Source organism: Acipenser ruthenus, chromosome 11 (genome assembly GCF_902713425.1).
Source record: "Acipenser ruthenus chromosome 11, fAciRut3.2 maternal haplotype, whole genome shotgun sequence".
NCBI classification, from domain to species: domain Eukaryota; kingdom Metazoa; phylum Chordata; class Actinopteri; order Acipenseriformes; family Acipenseridae; genus Acipenser; species Acipenser ruthenus.
In genome coordinates, this window is record NC_081199.1 from 17,286,289 (window position 1) to 17,300,453 (window position 14,165).

At 39.6% G+C, this 14,165-nt stretch overlaps 2 protein-coding genes across 2 annotated transcripts; one reads left to right on the top strand and one right to left on the bottom strand.

The window, feature by feature from the left end:
• Positions 1 to 1,725: 1,725 nt before the first annotated feature.
• Positions 1,726 to 3,074, bottom strand: LOC131739336 (uncharacterized). The gene is made up of 2 exons (XM_059032701.1): positions 2,907 to 3,074; positions 1,726 to 2,537 (listed from the first exon to the last, which is right to left on the bottom strand). Exons 1-2 carry the CDS (start codon positions 3,061 to 3,063, stop codon positions 1,726 to 1,728), a joined length of 969 nt encoding a protein of 322 aa, XP_058888684.1. The 5' UTR covers positions 3,064 to 3,074.
• A 1,849-nt stretch (positions 3,075 to 4,923) lies between these two features.
• On the top strand, positions 4,924 to 9,131 carry LOC131696756 (cis-aconitate decarboxylase-like). Its single transcript, XM_059033414.1, has 6 exons — positions 4,924 to 5,006; positions 5,230 to 5,290; positions 5,498 to 5,685; positions 6,004 to 6,096; positions 6,972 to 7,177; positions 7,525 to 9,131. The coding sequence occupies exons 1-6, from the start codon at positions 4,989 to 4,991 to the stop codon at positions 8,447 to 8,449; spliced, it is 1,491 nt and encodes a 496-aa protein (XP_058889397.1). The 5' UTR covers positions 4,924 to 4,988; the 3' UTR covers positions 8,450 to 9,131.
• The last annotated feature ends 5,034 nt before the right edge of the window (positions 9,132 to 14,165 follow it).

Here is a 14,165-nt window from a genome sequence, read left to right on the forward strand (position 1 = left end):
AAACTCTACAATGCATTAGTAAGACCTCACCTAGAATATTGTGTTCAGTTCTGGTCACCTCGTTACAAAAAGGATATTGCTGCTCTAGAAAGAGTGCAAAGAAGAGCAACCAGAATTATCCCGGGTTTAAAAGGCATGTCGTATGCAGACAGGCTAAAAGAATTGAATCTATTCAGTCTTGAACAAAGAAGACTACGCGGCGATCTGATTCAAACATTCAAAATCCTAAAAGGTATAGACAATGTCAACCCGGGGGACTTCTTTGACTTGAAAAAAGAAAAAAGGACCAGGGGTCATAAATGGAGATTAGATAAAGGGGCATTCAGAACAGAAAATAGGAGGCACTTTTTTACACAGAGAATTGTGAGGGTCTGGAACCAACTCCCCAGTAATGTTGTTGAAGCTGACACCCTGGGATCCTTCAAGAAGCTGCTTGATGAGATTCTGGGATCAATAAGCTACTAACAACCAAACGAGCAAGATGGGCTGAATGGCCTCCTCTCGTTTGTAAACTTTCTTATGTTCTTATGTTCTAAACCCCTAAATGTTAGACAAAGATCAAATTCTGTTAAAAAATGACTTACCTATAAGCATTAGGAAGCCATTAATTACCAAGAAAGCTACAGCCTCAGCTGTGAATCCACCAGCAAAATCAGTAGAAATGCCAAGTAACACACCTACAAAATAAAGACATTATTTTACTAATTTTAAAAGCAAGACATTCCCAACTAAGAAAATCATGAATTAGGTGCAGGGCAGTCATGGACATCCTCAGGGGGATTTCACAAATAGAAAGTGTTTAGCTTGTTCTAGAATCCCTATATCATGTGTGCAGTCAAACAGAGCTACTCTTTTTTACAACAGGGACATACATCTTTTATTTATTACTTTCAACACTTATATACTTCCTCAACCACTTTATTTAACTAAAACAGGTTGCACTTCCACTGATATGACTGTTGCCTACAACAGGGGTTTATTAAAACAAATTGGTCGATCACTGTAAAGTTATCATGTGAATCTACTTAAAAAGACAACTGCCTTTGCCTTTTCCCCTTATTAAAACATACCTGCAAACCGATACCAGGTCCAGGTAGCCCAGATGGCAGCATAGCAGGATGGGATAATGGGCCCAAAGTGCCTTCCCTTCTGGATGTCCAGTCGGCTCACGTAAACCTGGATGATTGCTCCAGGGATCAGTACCCAGGGGACGGTGAGATGGAGGATGGTGGGGTGCACGTCCTGGCTGTGGATGGCAGAGAGGGCAGCTATGCCATTGGTCACATAGAAAAGGGCATCAGGTAGCTCTGTAACGGTGCTGAGAGGGAGGTCTTGGGGTTTCACCCAGCACCGTTTGATGAGTCCCAGAACATCCTGGAGCTTCTCTGTGGATAGTGGCTGCACCCCAACAGGGATCAAGGTCTTCTCCCCTATGGAATTGATGAGTCGGGCAAAGGTACCGTAGAGAGACAGGGCTGTGAACAAGCTACAGATCACCACAAAGAAGATGTAGTAGCCCCCCCAGTGGGATCTGGGAGATTGTGGATACCGTGAGCAGGAGGAATAGCAAGTTATGGGCCACCTCTAGCACATCCATGCTGAGTGACATCAAGCAGAGAACAATGGCGGTCGCTAGGAAGAACCAGTCACCAACCATCCTTTCTCGCCCGCTGACCGCTCCCTCTCTGTCGATGAGAACTGACAGCACAAACTCCTCCCATGACTTCACCAGCCAGTAGGTGCTGTGCAGACAAAACTTGGTTGTGTGTAGACGTCTTTTCGTAGGTAGGCATAGTAACTGGAGAAAAGCTGGGAGAAAGTGTTGATAGTAACCCAAATAGTGCCCACAAAGAAGGATGGTAGGTAGCCAAAGCAGAAGGCGGCAAAGATGAAAGGAGAGATTGTGTCGCACAGGTATCCCAGTGCCATGGGTTCAGCATATTGGGTGTTCTTCTTCTTTTCTTCTCCTATTTTTTGGGAGTTGCTGTTGTTGGCCGTCCCCAGGAGCAGCACATCAAAAAGGGGGGTCCCAAAGCCCTTGAGGATGTAACGTTGCGTGACACCTTTCAGGAGCAAGGATGCCGCTCCATAAAGCCCACACATGAGGATCACCAGCTCCAGGACCCCGGAGACCACTAGAGCCCACCCCCCGACAAGCCCTGCTGCCTCAAAGATCAGCGTCAAGGTGATGGCCCCAAAGACAAAAGGCATGATGTAGTTTACAGTGGCAGAGCAGAAGGACAGGATAAATGAGATGGAAATGTAAGCGATTAGCCCTGCTATAGCAGACTGACCGATTGGTGGAGTAGCCAATTCTGTATTTCGAAAAGTGCAGTTGGCTGGATATAGCTGGTCAGTGGTGTTGGTGCTGTTAATAGAGGGTGGAAAGGCACCCAGGACTATACGGGTAGACCCATAGCTGCCCCAGAGAGCAGCAAATGCGATGAAGGATGTCCCACTTAAGTGATCATACTTCCGGAAGGATAGGAGCCCAGCCAACAGCTGAGTTACCCCCCCAATCAGAATCAGTTGAACACCTGTGAAATGTAGATAGGTAGAAGTCAGAGTCCAGCAAGGTCACCTAACAAACAAACTTCAAAGTAATTATCAGCTGTGCTATTACAGGTCCCCTTATTGTTGTGCTGAAGATCTTTCATTTCTTTTTTAAAACATTAGCATACAGGGTCACTGTATGTTCATATTGTTTTTCTAATAGAATACCAACTTTATTTGCTGCACCTCAGCCTTACACCCACGGTCTGTAAGACTGTATTGAAGCATATAAGAGTGATATAATATTACGAAACATCTTAAATATCATAGAAGAGATCAGTACAGGATGAATTGGTGTTTAGAGAACATGGAATCCTTTTTTTGCCTAAGACACAGATAGATTGTGTTTTTACCAGCCAGAATGTGCTCCACTCCCTGGGATGGTACACCAGTCTGTGCTCCGTTGAAGTTCTGCAGAAGAACGAGGAAAGCACTGATTCCATTGGCCAGGAGGCCCAGGACCCCCGACTCTCCATAGAACATGGCCACAAATTCATCTGCACTCGCCATCTTCTTAACATCAAAACTCTGTCAAATTAGAAAATCATTGAGTACACTCAGCCAACTTTAGCAGGCTTCAATGAGACGGTGCCCACTGGAACATCACAGCATCAACTGTGAATCAAACTTAAACTCAATCAGTGCAAGAGCCGGCTTTTCATTTTGATTTGCCGTAATGAAAGCTCAGTTCTATTGGACAGCAAATACCAAACAAAGACACAACTGGTACACATTTATTGTATTATCCACCACAAACAGCCTATCAATACTTTGTACCAATGAAAGCAACCAGTCTGTACCCACAACTGCCAAATCAGCCAATCACAGCCTGTCAGCTCGACTGGAGCTCAGCATCTTTCAGCAACAACAAACCCGAGAAACTGACATTTCAGTAATGTTGTTCCATTTAGATATCTGGTACTGCCCAGATAAACAATTAAAATGGATACACCAGAATGTTTATTTTCTGCTTTTCCTTTAAAGTGATTTGGAGTTCATATGCACATATGACTGATTTTTATGGTAAACACTGTACAGCTGATCGCAAAATCAGAGTCAAACTATTTCCTTAAACAAGCATGGCTGATACACAATGCTATTGAAAAAGAAGAAAAGGCTTGAACAAAACACCCAGGAGTGTCGACATGCATGAGGAAATTCCTGAATCTAGCTTTCAGTGATCTGTCTGCCTGCCAGCCAAGGAACAGTTAGCAATACCAGTACCAACTTAATGCACCATAAAGCATACAAATGAAACTGCATAACCATGTACTAAGAGAAAAAAGGGATATCCGCCCCATTATTTGTATATACATATACACAAACTACATAAACAAACAAACAAACAAACAAACAAACAAACAAACAAACAAACAAATAAATACATGTTTTTATTAAATTGTGGGTAATATAATCTGTGTCAATAGTAAACTGAACTAAGTGGTCTTTTCAAAAAGACAACATATTTTCCACAGTGCCAGTTTATGACAGAGGCATTTTATTTAAGTCTTAAGCATACTTGTTCAGTACAGTATAGTTCAATATAGTATGGTGCCTCATGAAAGCATATGTCAGATAACCAGGTAGATATTCTATGAATCCTATTATGTGATTTATTGCAAATTATTATAATGATATATATTTTTTGAATAAAATATATTACCCACCCTGTATATGTACTTTGTAAACTTAACTGTTTGTTCATGTAAAAACGTAATAAATTAATTATACTGGTTTATGAAAAAGCTTGCCAATTTGATCTACTTATCTTTAGTGTTTGTAAAGAAAATATTCTGCCCAGTCTTTGTGTTTCTTTTATTATATACTGTATGGTATGTGATAATAATTATTATCACACTCGTGAGGATGGGCGCCCCCAATGCATGCAGTATCTGATATATATGTTTTATAATCATCTACATTTCTACTAGTTAACTAAAATACAGTTGGTATTTTTAATAATACAAAAAATGATCACACACTATATAACAGAATTTACATTAAACAAAATACATTTAAATAGTTTCTATTAATCAAACAAGCATTTGTCTAACTGTAAAAATATGAAACAAGATTGGTATTACAGTACCTGGCCAAACTCTGGTGAGAGTTTATTTTTTATAGAACCTCTCTCTCAAGCAGGGGAGGAGTCTCCCAGTGCCAAGTTCTCAGTAAGTGTCCTCCCAGAACAGAAAGAGGGTTATTCCCCAACATTCCAGACCTCTTCTTGGTCATTACATAACCCATTTCCTGGTCAAATTAGAAAAATCCCCCCAATTAGTTGAATAGTTTCACTAAAAGAAGGAGGGGTTTTGGAACCTGGAGGAAGATCGGCATCCAGATATGAAAGAATATAAAGAGAGGATGGAACCACAGCAAAATATCAGCTCAGTGACAGAACTTTGTTGTTACACAGCAATCTACTGAACACCATCATGCTCTCAGCACTCAAGGTAATTATTACATTGAAACTCTTAGAAATGTATGCATTTTTATTTTGTATTTTACTATTATTATTATTATTATTATTATTATTATTATTATTATTATTATTATTATTATTATTATTATTATTATTAGTAGTAGTAGTATTAGTAGTAGTAGTAGTAGTCGTAGTAGTATTTTCTGTCATATATCATATTGATTTAATTTAATTTTTTTCCCTTTTTAAATTAGTTTCAGAGAACCTCGAGGCACTTTTCCTGCCTGCGACTTCTACATAAATCTGCAGTTGAAGGTAAACATTTTTTAAAAAGCTATTTAATTTTAAAAAAAAAAAAAACTGTGTAAATAATGTCAATTTTAAGGATTTCATACCATCACCAATTGAATGGACCCAGTTGTCTTTAAGTGTTGTTATTTTAGTCCATTATTGTAGAGTTGATGCTCTGAATACTAAAGTGAAGCACAGGCAGAGACTGACCTGCTGTTTGTTGTCCTGCAGTGCAAGAAAGGCCTGCCCCAGAGGAGACAATCACCAGCAGTTTTGGAGCGTTCATCCAGTTGGTGCACCCGGGCCAGCTGTCAGACACTGTGCTGCACCGCAGTAAGAGGATGATCCTGGACAGCATCGGGGTGGGGCTGCTGGGAAGCAGCTCCCATGTCTTCGAGCTGGCTCTGCAGCACTGCCAGGTAATCCTTCAGCTGAGGCTTACACTGGGCTATGGTACAGAGGGCACACAGGCTGCTGACCTTAGTGGCCCCAAAGGTAACAATGCTGTCCTAAAATGATGGCCAAAGAAGTGGGCCCTGACTGTACAATTTTAATATCAACCATTCCTTCAGTACTTACCCCATTTTTGAAAAGTTTCTTTGAACAGTCACCATTCCAATTGAGGTTTGCATTGTCAAACCAGGGTGATGATAATCAAGAATTTAACTTGCTTGTTTCCATCTTGTTTCCAAGAACGTTGAGACCCTATAATGATCTGTGATTAACTCTCTTTGCAGCAAATGTATGCTCCAGATTATATCAGTTCAGTCTTTGGTCGAAGGCACACAAGACTCTCTCCAAGTCTGGCAGCCTTTGTAAATGGAGTAGCGGTAAGTCAGTGTATTTGTTGGCTGGCATGTTTTAATGTCAGGTTTGTTTACACAGTGCTCAGCCCTTTCAAATTGTAAAAATGTAGTCCATGAAATGAGCACATTCTAGCAGCTGACGAGCTCTGCAGCTCGTGTCTGTGGCTGGTCATTTCCTCATTACACTTCCTGCAACTAATTTCCATGAAAACACCTCTTGAAATACAGCATTCCAAAATGATACGCTTAAAAAAAAAAGACAATGTAAATGTAAATGTATTTATTAATTTAAAATTGAAAATGATATAAGCACAAAATAATCCAAACATAAAATTATCATGAACAGAGGCTGGGTTGCCAATATTTACTATCAGTATATACAGTACACAAATCAATAGATCTTGTAAGAGATGATGTGTTATTATTTCAACATAAAATAGTTTAAAACGTTTGTTTTATCTCTAGTTTTAAGTAATTGTTTGAGAAAAGCAAACAAGAGCACTTTACAGGTTACTTAGCAGATGATTGAGGAGTAGTTCTATGAGAAAGTCAAAGGAGAAAAACTTCTGAGATCTGAGGCAAAACATTTTCATAATGCAGAAAATTAAAAACCAATGTAATGCCTTAATTGTGTAAATATAATACTTAAATAATTTAATTTGTTCATTATACTGGATATTTGCCCATCAGGGAGTGACTGTATTCAGGACACATTCCATTTATCCTGTTCTTTTTCTTTCTTTTTTTTTTTTGAAAAGTGAAAGCTCAGGTTTGTATTCATGTCCTTGAGTTTCTTTTGTAGAAAGATGGGGCACTGCCAGGCTTCCTCACAGTCAGGAATGTCAGTGGAGATCACACTGTACCAGGTGCTTACTGTGCCCGCATGTTCTTCTTTACAGGTCCATTCAATGGATTTCGATGATACCTGGCACCCAGCCACCCACCCCTCAGGGGCAGTCCTTCCTGCCCTGCTCGCTATTGCTCAGATGTTACCTGGCAACGCCAAGCCCAGTGGGATGGACCTCCTGCTAGCTTTCAACGTGGGCATTGAGATTCAGGGTCGGCTCATGAGGTTCTCCAACGAAGCCCAAAACATCCCCAACAGGTGAGGAGACTGCTGCCGAACAAACTTGGCACAATACTGTAGTGCTGCCAAGGAGGAAGTGTGCCAATAGTCTTCCAGCATGAATGAGACAGTGTTTGAATTTGAAAGCAAATCTTAATCTGTTTTTCATTGGGTTTTTTTAGCCTCACAGTGATTATGTTGTTTTTATTGGAAATTATTATTACACTTTCCTAGTAAAATAAAATGTTTTCTTAGAAGGCATGATAAGAAACGTTTGTCTACCCGAGGTTGTTTTTAAATCAGAATTTTAAAACCATTAAAAGCATATATAATGTAAAATACTCTCTCAGTTACCAGGATGGTCATGCCAGTGTTTCTCCCTTCAGGTTCCATCCCCCGACTGTAGTGGGCCCTCTGGGTAGTGCTGCTGCCTGCTCCCATCTGCTTTCCCTGGATCGCTTGCAGTGCTCAAACGCCTTGGCGATTGCTGCTTCGCTGGCAGGGGCTCCCATGGCCAATGCTGCCACTCAATCCAAGCCTCTTCATATTGGGAACGCAGCCCGACTTGGTCTGGAGGCGGCACTGCTGGCATCCCGGGGCCTGGAGGCCAGCACACTGATCCTGGACTCGACCCCAGGCTGCGCTGGCTTTAGCGCCTTCTACAACGACTACCTGCCTCAGGCACTGCCCTCCCCGGTGGAACAGGATCCCCGCTTCCTGCTAGAGGACCAGGACATAGCCTTCAAGCGCTTCCCTGCACACCTGGGGATGCACTGGGTGGCAGACGCAGCGTGCTCAGCACGGGAGCTTTTGGTCAACACCGTAGGGGGGTTCCACCCCTCTATGATCCAGAACATCCTACTGAGAATCCCCCTCTCCAAATATATCAACCGGCCCTTCCCTGAATCCGAGCACCAGGCCCGACACTCCTTCCAGTTCAACGCCTGCACTGCTCTGCTGGACGGCGAGGTCAGTGTCCAATCCTTCAGCCCAGCCTTCCTGGACCGTCCTGAGCTGCTCAGCCTCCTGAGCAGAGTACAGGTCGAGCACCCCCAGGACAACCCTGCCAATTTCAATAAGATGTACGCAGAGGTGCTGGTGACCCTCACAACGGGCGATGTCTTGAAGGGTCGTTGCGACACCTTTTATGGACACTGGAGGAAGCCACTGAGTCGTGACAGTCTGCTGAAAAAGTTCCGGGCCAACGCTGGGGCAGTCCTGCCAGGAGAGAGAGTGGAGGCCATCATTGATGCCGTGGAGAACATAGAAGACATGCAGGACTGCTCCCACCTCACCATGCACCTGGAGTGAAGGGCTTCATGACATCCTTTGATGACATACACTTCAAGAAAACAATATGAAATGATTGGGGAAACGATCTTTATGCCATTTGTGTTTTGTTTTACTGTATTATTATTATTATTATTATTATTATTATTATTATTATTATTATTATTGTTGTTGTTGTTGTTGTTGTTGTTGTTGTTGTTGTTGTTGTTGTTGTTGTTGTTATATAGTGCATAATTTTAGTGATTATTTACCAGTCATACTCAATTGTAAGTAAAGCACAGTTCACATGGATTATGCAATGTATATACTCTCAATTCTGCTAGCACTGTGAATCTCAGTATTGCTCTATTTATTGAATTCTTGTTATTTTATTTGATCTTTTACAAAGATTTATTGTGTGTAATTTCAGACTTTTGTATCGGAATTGCAATACTGTTGATTTGTGTAACAGGTCACTAGTTTGGAAGATATCATCTGTCAATTCAATCAATTAAATCATCAAATGTGAAATCAATGTAATGCCCCAAGTGTGCAAATATAATACAAATGAAACAATTGTAATTGCTTTGGTGTTTATATTTTATTTAATTGAAAAAGATTACTAGTTTACAGTGTTTAAGGTGTACAATAATACAGTACTTGTACATTGTTAAGTGATATAAATGTATTGTATATACTGCAGATAATAAATTGGTAAAATGAAGTGTTCTCTTTTGAAATCAATTGCCCATGCAAGGGGATATTTCCTTTCCTCTCCTTCAAATTACATCAATAGACAAACTGCAGCGTGAGACTACAATGAGAAATGTCCTACTTTAGGTTACAGAAACCGTCCATGCCATTTTATAACCAAATATCATAGCATACTGATACAATCTACAAGAGAACTATTAATCGGAAACATTGGTTATTTCATTTTCTTTAACTTCTATTTCTGTTCACATTTGGCATTGGGGGCAGCACAATAAAAGTTAAAAATATATGACAAACATTATTTGTTATTGGAAACAGTCTCAGTTTAAAAGAAAGAGAATACTTGGTGGGTTTCATGAGGTACTTCCACAAGAATGCAGGTCTACTCCTCTCCTGTTCTCTCGTGGCAAGGAAAACAGGCCTCGTTCACTTTATTGACCACAGCTGAATTCAACAAGAGGTTGCAATTGAACAAACTGTACCCAGCACTCCTATAAACAGAGCAAGGAACACGGAAGATATGTTTTGCAGCGGCCTGAATTCAAGAAAATGTTGGAACAGTTGTGTCAATACTCATGAAACACTGACAGCACATGCTTTTTAATTAATCAATAACAGTAATAAATAGCCACCATTGACTGCCAGGACTTATTCAATGTTGCAAGTCCACGTGTTGTTAAAATTATTCTGGAGGGGCCATTTCACATATTGTAAGGTACCTGCATTTGAGACCCCATCTCTACAGGGGGTCCTCTCCTGCTTTACTTTAATACACCTGGGCGGTCCTGTCCTGTAGTTTTGTATGTTAGCAATTTGGAAGAAACACAGCCTACACATCTACATAAGCAAGAACCAGCAACAGTAAGATGGAGTGGAGTGGGACATTGAGCTTATAAAATCTGTATTTTATAAAAAGAAAACCAAAAATAATAACATTTTAAACTTCAAATTAAGTTTTCTGTAAACTTATGGGATCATTTTTAATATTAGTGTTTGTTGCCAGCTTCTACCTAACCTAGAATCATCTGGGAATGTAAATAACCTGTCAAACTTCCCCAAATAAGTCTTTCCTCACCTAACAAAATAGTTATCTCCCCAGAAATCTCCCCAATTCCAGGTGTGGTTTATCCCTGAGGGATAGAGGTTGATCAGTTAAGAGTTGGAGCTCCAATTGAGCTGGTGTAATTTGTGTCTAGCGGGTGAAACAGACAAATGCAGGGTATGCATTGACATGCATTCAGCAACAAATGATGTTATTATTGTATGATTTAAATGTATTGTTTGTGTTGATTTAGAACGGGTGATGTTATTATTGTATGATTTAAATGTATTGTTTGTGTTGATTTAGAACGGGTGATGTTATTATTGTATGATTTAAATGTATTGTTTGTGTTGATTTAGAACGGGTGATGTTATTATTGTATGATTTAAATGTATTGTTTGTGTTGATTTAGAACGGGTGAATGTTTGTTAATGTAAAAACCCCATCCCCCTAAACTCGTGCAAACTCGTCATCTCCAGATTGATTAAGTGTTTGCTAATCCGGAGATAACCACATCTATAAAAACCAGCAGCATTTGCTGACCTGGGTGGGTGCACAGGAAGGAGGAGCGTGAGCGAGCGAATAAGCAAGCAAGCAAGCAAGCAAGCAAAGGAGAAAGTATCAAAAGAAAACAGACAATTGCCACTTGTGTTTATTTGGCTCTGTGAGCAGTGTTTTTTGTTGGATTTTTTATTTATTTGTGTAATAAATACACGCACCAGCACTTCAACCTGCAGTACCCGTGTTCGTGTGTCAACTTCCTGATCTGGGGACATCACTTATTGCAAATTTAGAAACACAATCTTCTGTCAAATATAAACCACAAATGTCACTGACCTCTTCCAACCGAAAGAGCTGCTATGACACTGCTCTGGCTGCCACACGATATGACATAAAAGTTGAATAACGTTAATAGAAATTACTGGAGGGGAAACAAATTAGTTTAAACACTTGAATGAATTCCAGTGAAGATAAATAGTTTCTGTTGGAATAACTGTTTCTTCCTGATTCAAGCTTATACTATTCTCTCAACTAGTCTTAAACGTGACGCACCCCTAGCAAAGACTAACAACAGCCAGGCTGTGATTTTTCTAAGTTTTAAAAAAATATATATATTTAACAATATCAGCAACAAACATCCCGGCTACAGCTGTAAAATCTAAATTGTATAACTGGATAAGCTGTAAGACCTAGAAGTATTTCGGCAAGAAAATGAGGTGTTAGTATCATGGTAATGTATAATAAATTGTATGTGGAAAAACATGTTGTCTTCTCAAGATGTTAGGCAGATGTACAGACAGAGAGCTCATGTTTCCAGATATATGCAGAACTGTAAGTGTGATACCCATGGGCATGGACAGACAGACAGCCAGGTATATCCCCAGTCCAATTCTCCCATACAACACACATTGCTGTTTCATACCCATGACTTTCTTGTCATGTTAATAGACTTTCCTCCCCTGTCTGAACCCCCCTCTCATAAAGAAAGATTGACTTCATTTAACATTTCCACGCATCTTTACCTGGTTTACCTGGGTGCAGGTGCATTGAAGAGAAATGTAATCCTACACTTCCTCATATAGGGATATATATATATGTAAATGATGAGATGCATTCAGGGGAAGGACACCCACCCAGTGAAGGTATGCAGGACTCTCCATTACACTTCCTTTACAGTATTTCCTCAAACACCCTTCTAGTATGACATGCATGCTGCCCTGCTACAATCTGTGCCTGATTTAAAAATCCCCTTTCTAGACCCTTGCCATTTCCTGAACTGGACCAGCAGTGGTGCTCATTTTTTCTTAAGTAAAGAATTTGTTAACCATTTGGAAAACAAACAAACAAAAATATCCCCAGAGACATTTCCTTTATCCTTCTTTCTCTCATTTTCACCTCTTCATTACACTTGTGTTTATTTGTCATCCTTCCTTTTGTTTCACTTTGCTTCATCAATGTGTTATTTATTTACTTATTTTAGTTTTTGTTTCCTTTAAACTTTATGCACTTCACAAACTAGACGCCCCTCTTAGATAATTTGTGCATCTAGTCTGGGGAGGGCTTGTTTAAACTTCTCCTTTAAAAAGCCACCAGGATGTAATGACTGAAATTATTTAATTTGCAAAGTGAATCTAAGCAACAAGGAGAACACAAGATTAACACTCTCTTTTATATTGTATTATGGAGTCTATTTTAAAAATGTAAATCTAGATTTTTCACGACTTTGTCACACTGTATTTGTAATGTTAATACTGTAAGTAAATCCCAGCTGGGTTAACACTGAGTTAAAGAGCAGGGGTATTTACATATGCCACTCTTTAGATCATTGAAATAGACTCCTGGGTGTGTTTTGCCTCATTCACGATTGCTTTTTCTGCTTTGATCATTATGTATTTATCAGGCCTGAATTTCTGAACTGAGGTTTAACCTATGGACTAGAGGGATCTTTATTTGACTTTAATGCCCTTTTTGAAGAGTTTTAAAGACCACAAAACTTCTATTTTAAATCTAACAGGCCAGCATATGTGTTGCCAGAGACCCAGATACCATCATTACATAAGCACACAATGTAACCTATAATACCAGTAAAGCAAGAAAAACTGGGTTTTCTGTAACTGCATAAAGTTTCCTTTTTGTCATACAAATTATGTACATCATAATAGCATCTCTAAAAAAAACTTAAAGGAAATTGAATTAGGTGTGAATAGGTGAAGATGATGTCATATAGACAGCATAGCTAGGGGCACACTTATTAAAAGCATGTTAGTGCTTTTCTTTTGTTTTCTATTTTTAAATTTAAATGGTAGATTAAACTAATCAGACAGGTGTTATGCAACGGATAACCATAAATCAAAATGACAAACATCAACATACTAGTTTTTTTTTAACGCAGTAATACTTTAGTTTCTCTTTAGTTTCCAGAATTTGGGACGTTATCTAAAAACCAAAGCGGCCCAGAATTTGGGACGTTATCTGCAAACCAAATCGGCCCAGAATTTGGGACATTATCTGAAAAGCAAAGCGGCCCATAATTTGGGACGTAAATGAAAACAGGGGCAGTCTATATATGTAAAACTGTGATTGCATTAGCGATAAACTAATGTATCCTCTAACAAAACTGCAATAGTGTATACATTTTATATTAAAATATATCGCAAAAACGATTATAGATATATGCTACTTGAAAGAAAAAAGTACACCACCACAGAAAGACAATTCTTACATTCGTGCATAACATGATAATTCATATAAAATAATCACCCATAGTTTGTTATATCAGTACAGCGTAATACCACATTATATTTTAATGGAAAGGTTGTGGAAAGCAGATGTGACACAAACACAGCCTCAACTTTGAGGTGCTGAAAAAAAATTATAACCAAAGGCACCGCTGGGATGTGAACCCAGGATCTCCTGTTTATTAGACAGGCGCTTTAACCATCTAAGCCACGGCGTCCTGCGACATGCAAAGAAATGTGTGCCAGAGACGGGTCAAATGAAACCTATCAGGACTGCCTTTACTGTTCACTACTACAATGCACGGCTGTAAAATTAAGCGCGCGACATTTCTGAAATTAATCTGAAACACTTGAAAATGCGCATTACTTGTTATTAAACATTTTCTGATATCGGAATCTGCATTGTATTTTATATCTATAACAAAAACATTGCCAATGTAAAAAAAAAACAAGTTAGAACAATGCAACAGCCATTTAAAGGGGTGATATCAAACAGAAAAGTCCAAGTTAGGAAAAGCAACTAGACCAATCTTGTCAAGCATCAAGCAAATAGGCACAATTGGAAAGGTGCTGGGGCCCAAGATTCACACAATTCTTGCTTCTAACTTGGCGCCTTTTTTGATTGCTTCGCGACAATTATCATTTGTTTATTTAGCAGACGCCTTTATCCAAGGCGACTTACAGAGACGCAGGTGTGTGAACTATGCATCAGCTGCAGAGTCACTTACAACTACGTCTCACCCGAAAGACAGAGCACAAGGAG

Bases quoted from the DNA above. Each gene is read 5' to 3' on its own strand.
- LOC131739336 (XM_059032701.1), bottom strand. From the start codon at position 3,063: ATGGCGAGTGCAGATGAATTTGTGGCCATGTTCTATGGAGAGTCGGGG. The intron at 2,538-2,906 runs GTAAAAACACAA...TACATTTCACAG, and splicing joins AGTGGAGCACATTCTGGCTG to GTGTTCAACTGATTCTGATT.
- LOC131696756 (XM_059033414.1), top strand. The intron at 5,291-5,497 runs GTAAACATTTTT...GTTGTCCTGCAG, and splicing joins ACATAAATCTGCAGTTGAAG to TGCAAGAAAGGCCTGCCCCA. The intron at 6,097-6,971 runs GTAAGTCAGTGT...TCTTCTTTACAG, and splicing joins CCTTTGTAAATGGAGTAGCG to GTCCATTCAATGGATTTCGA.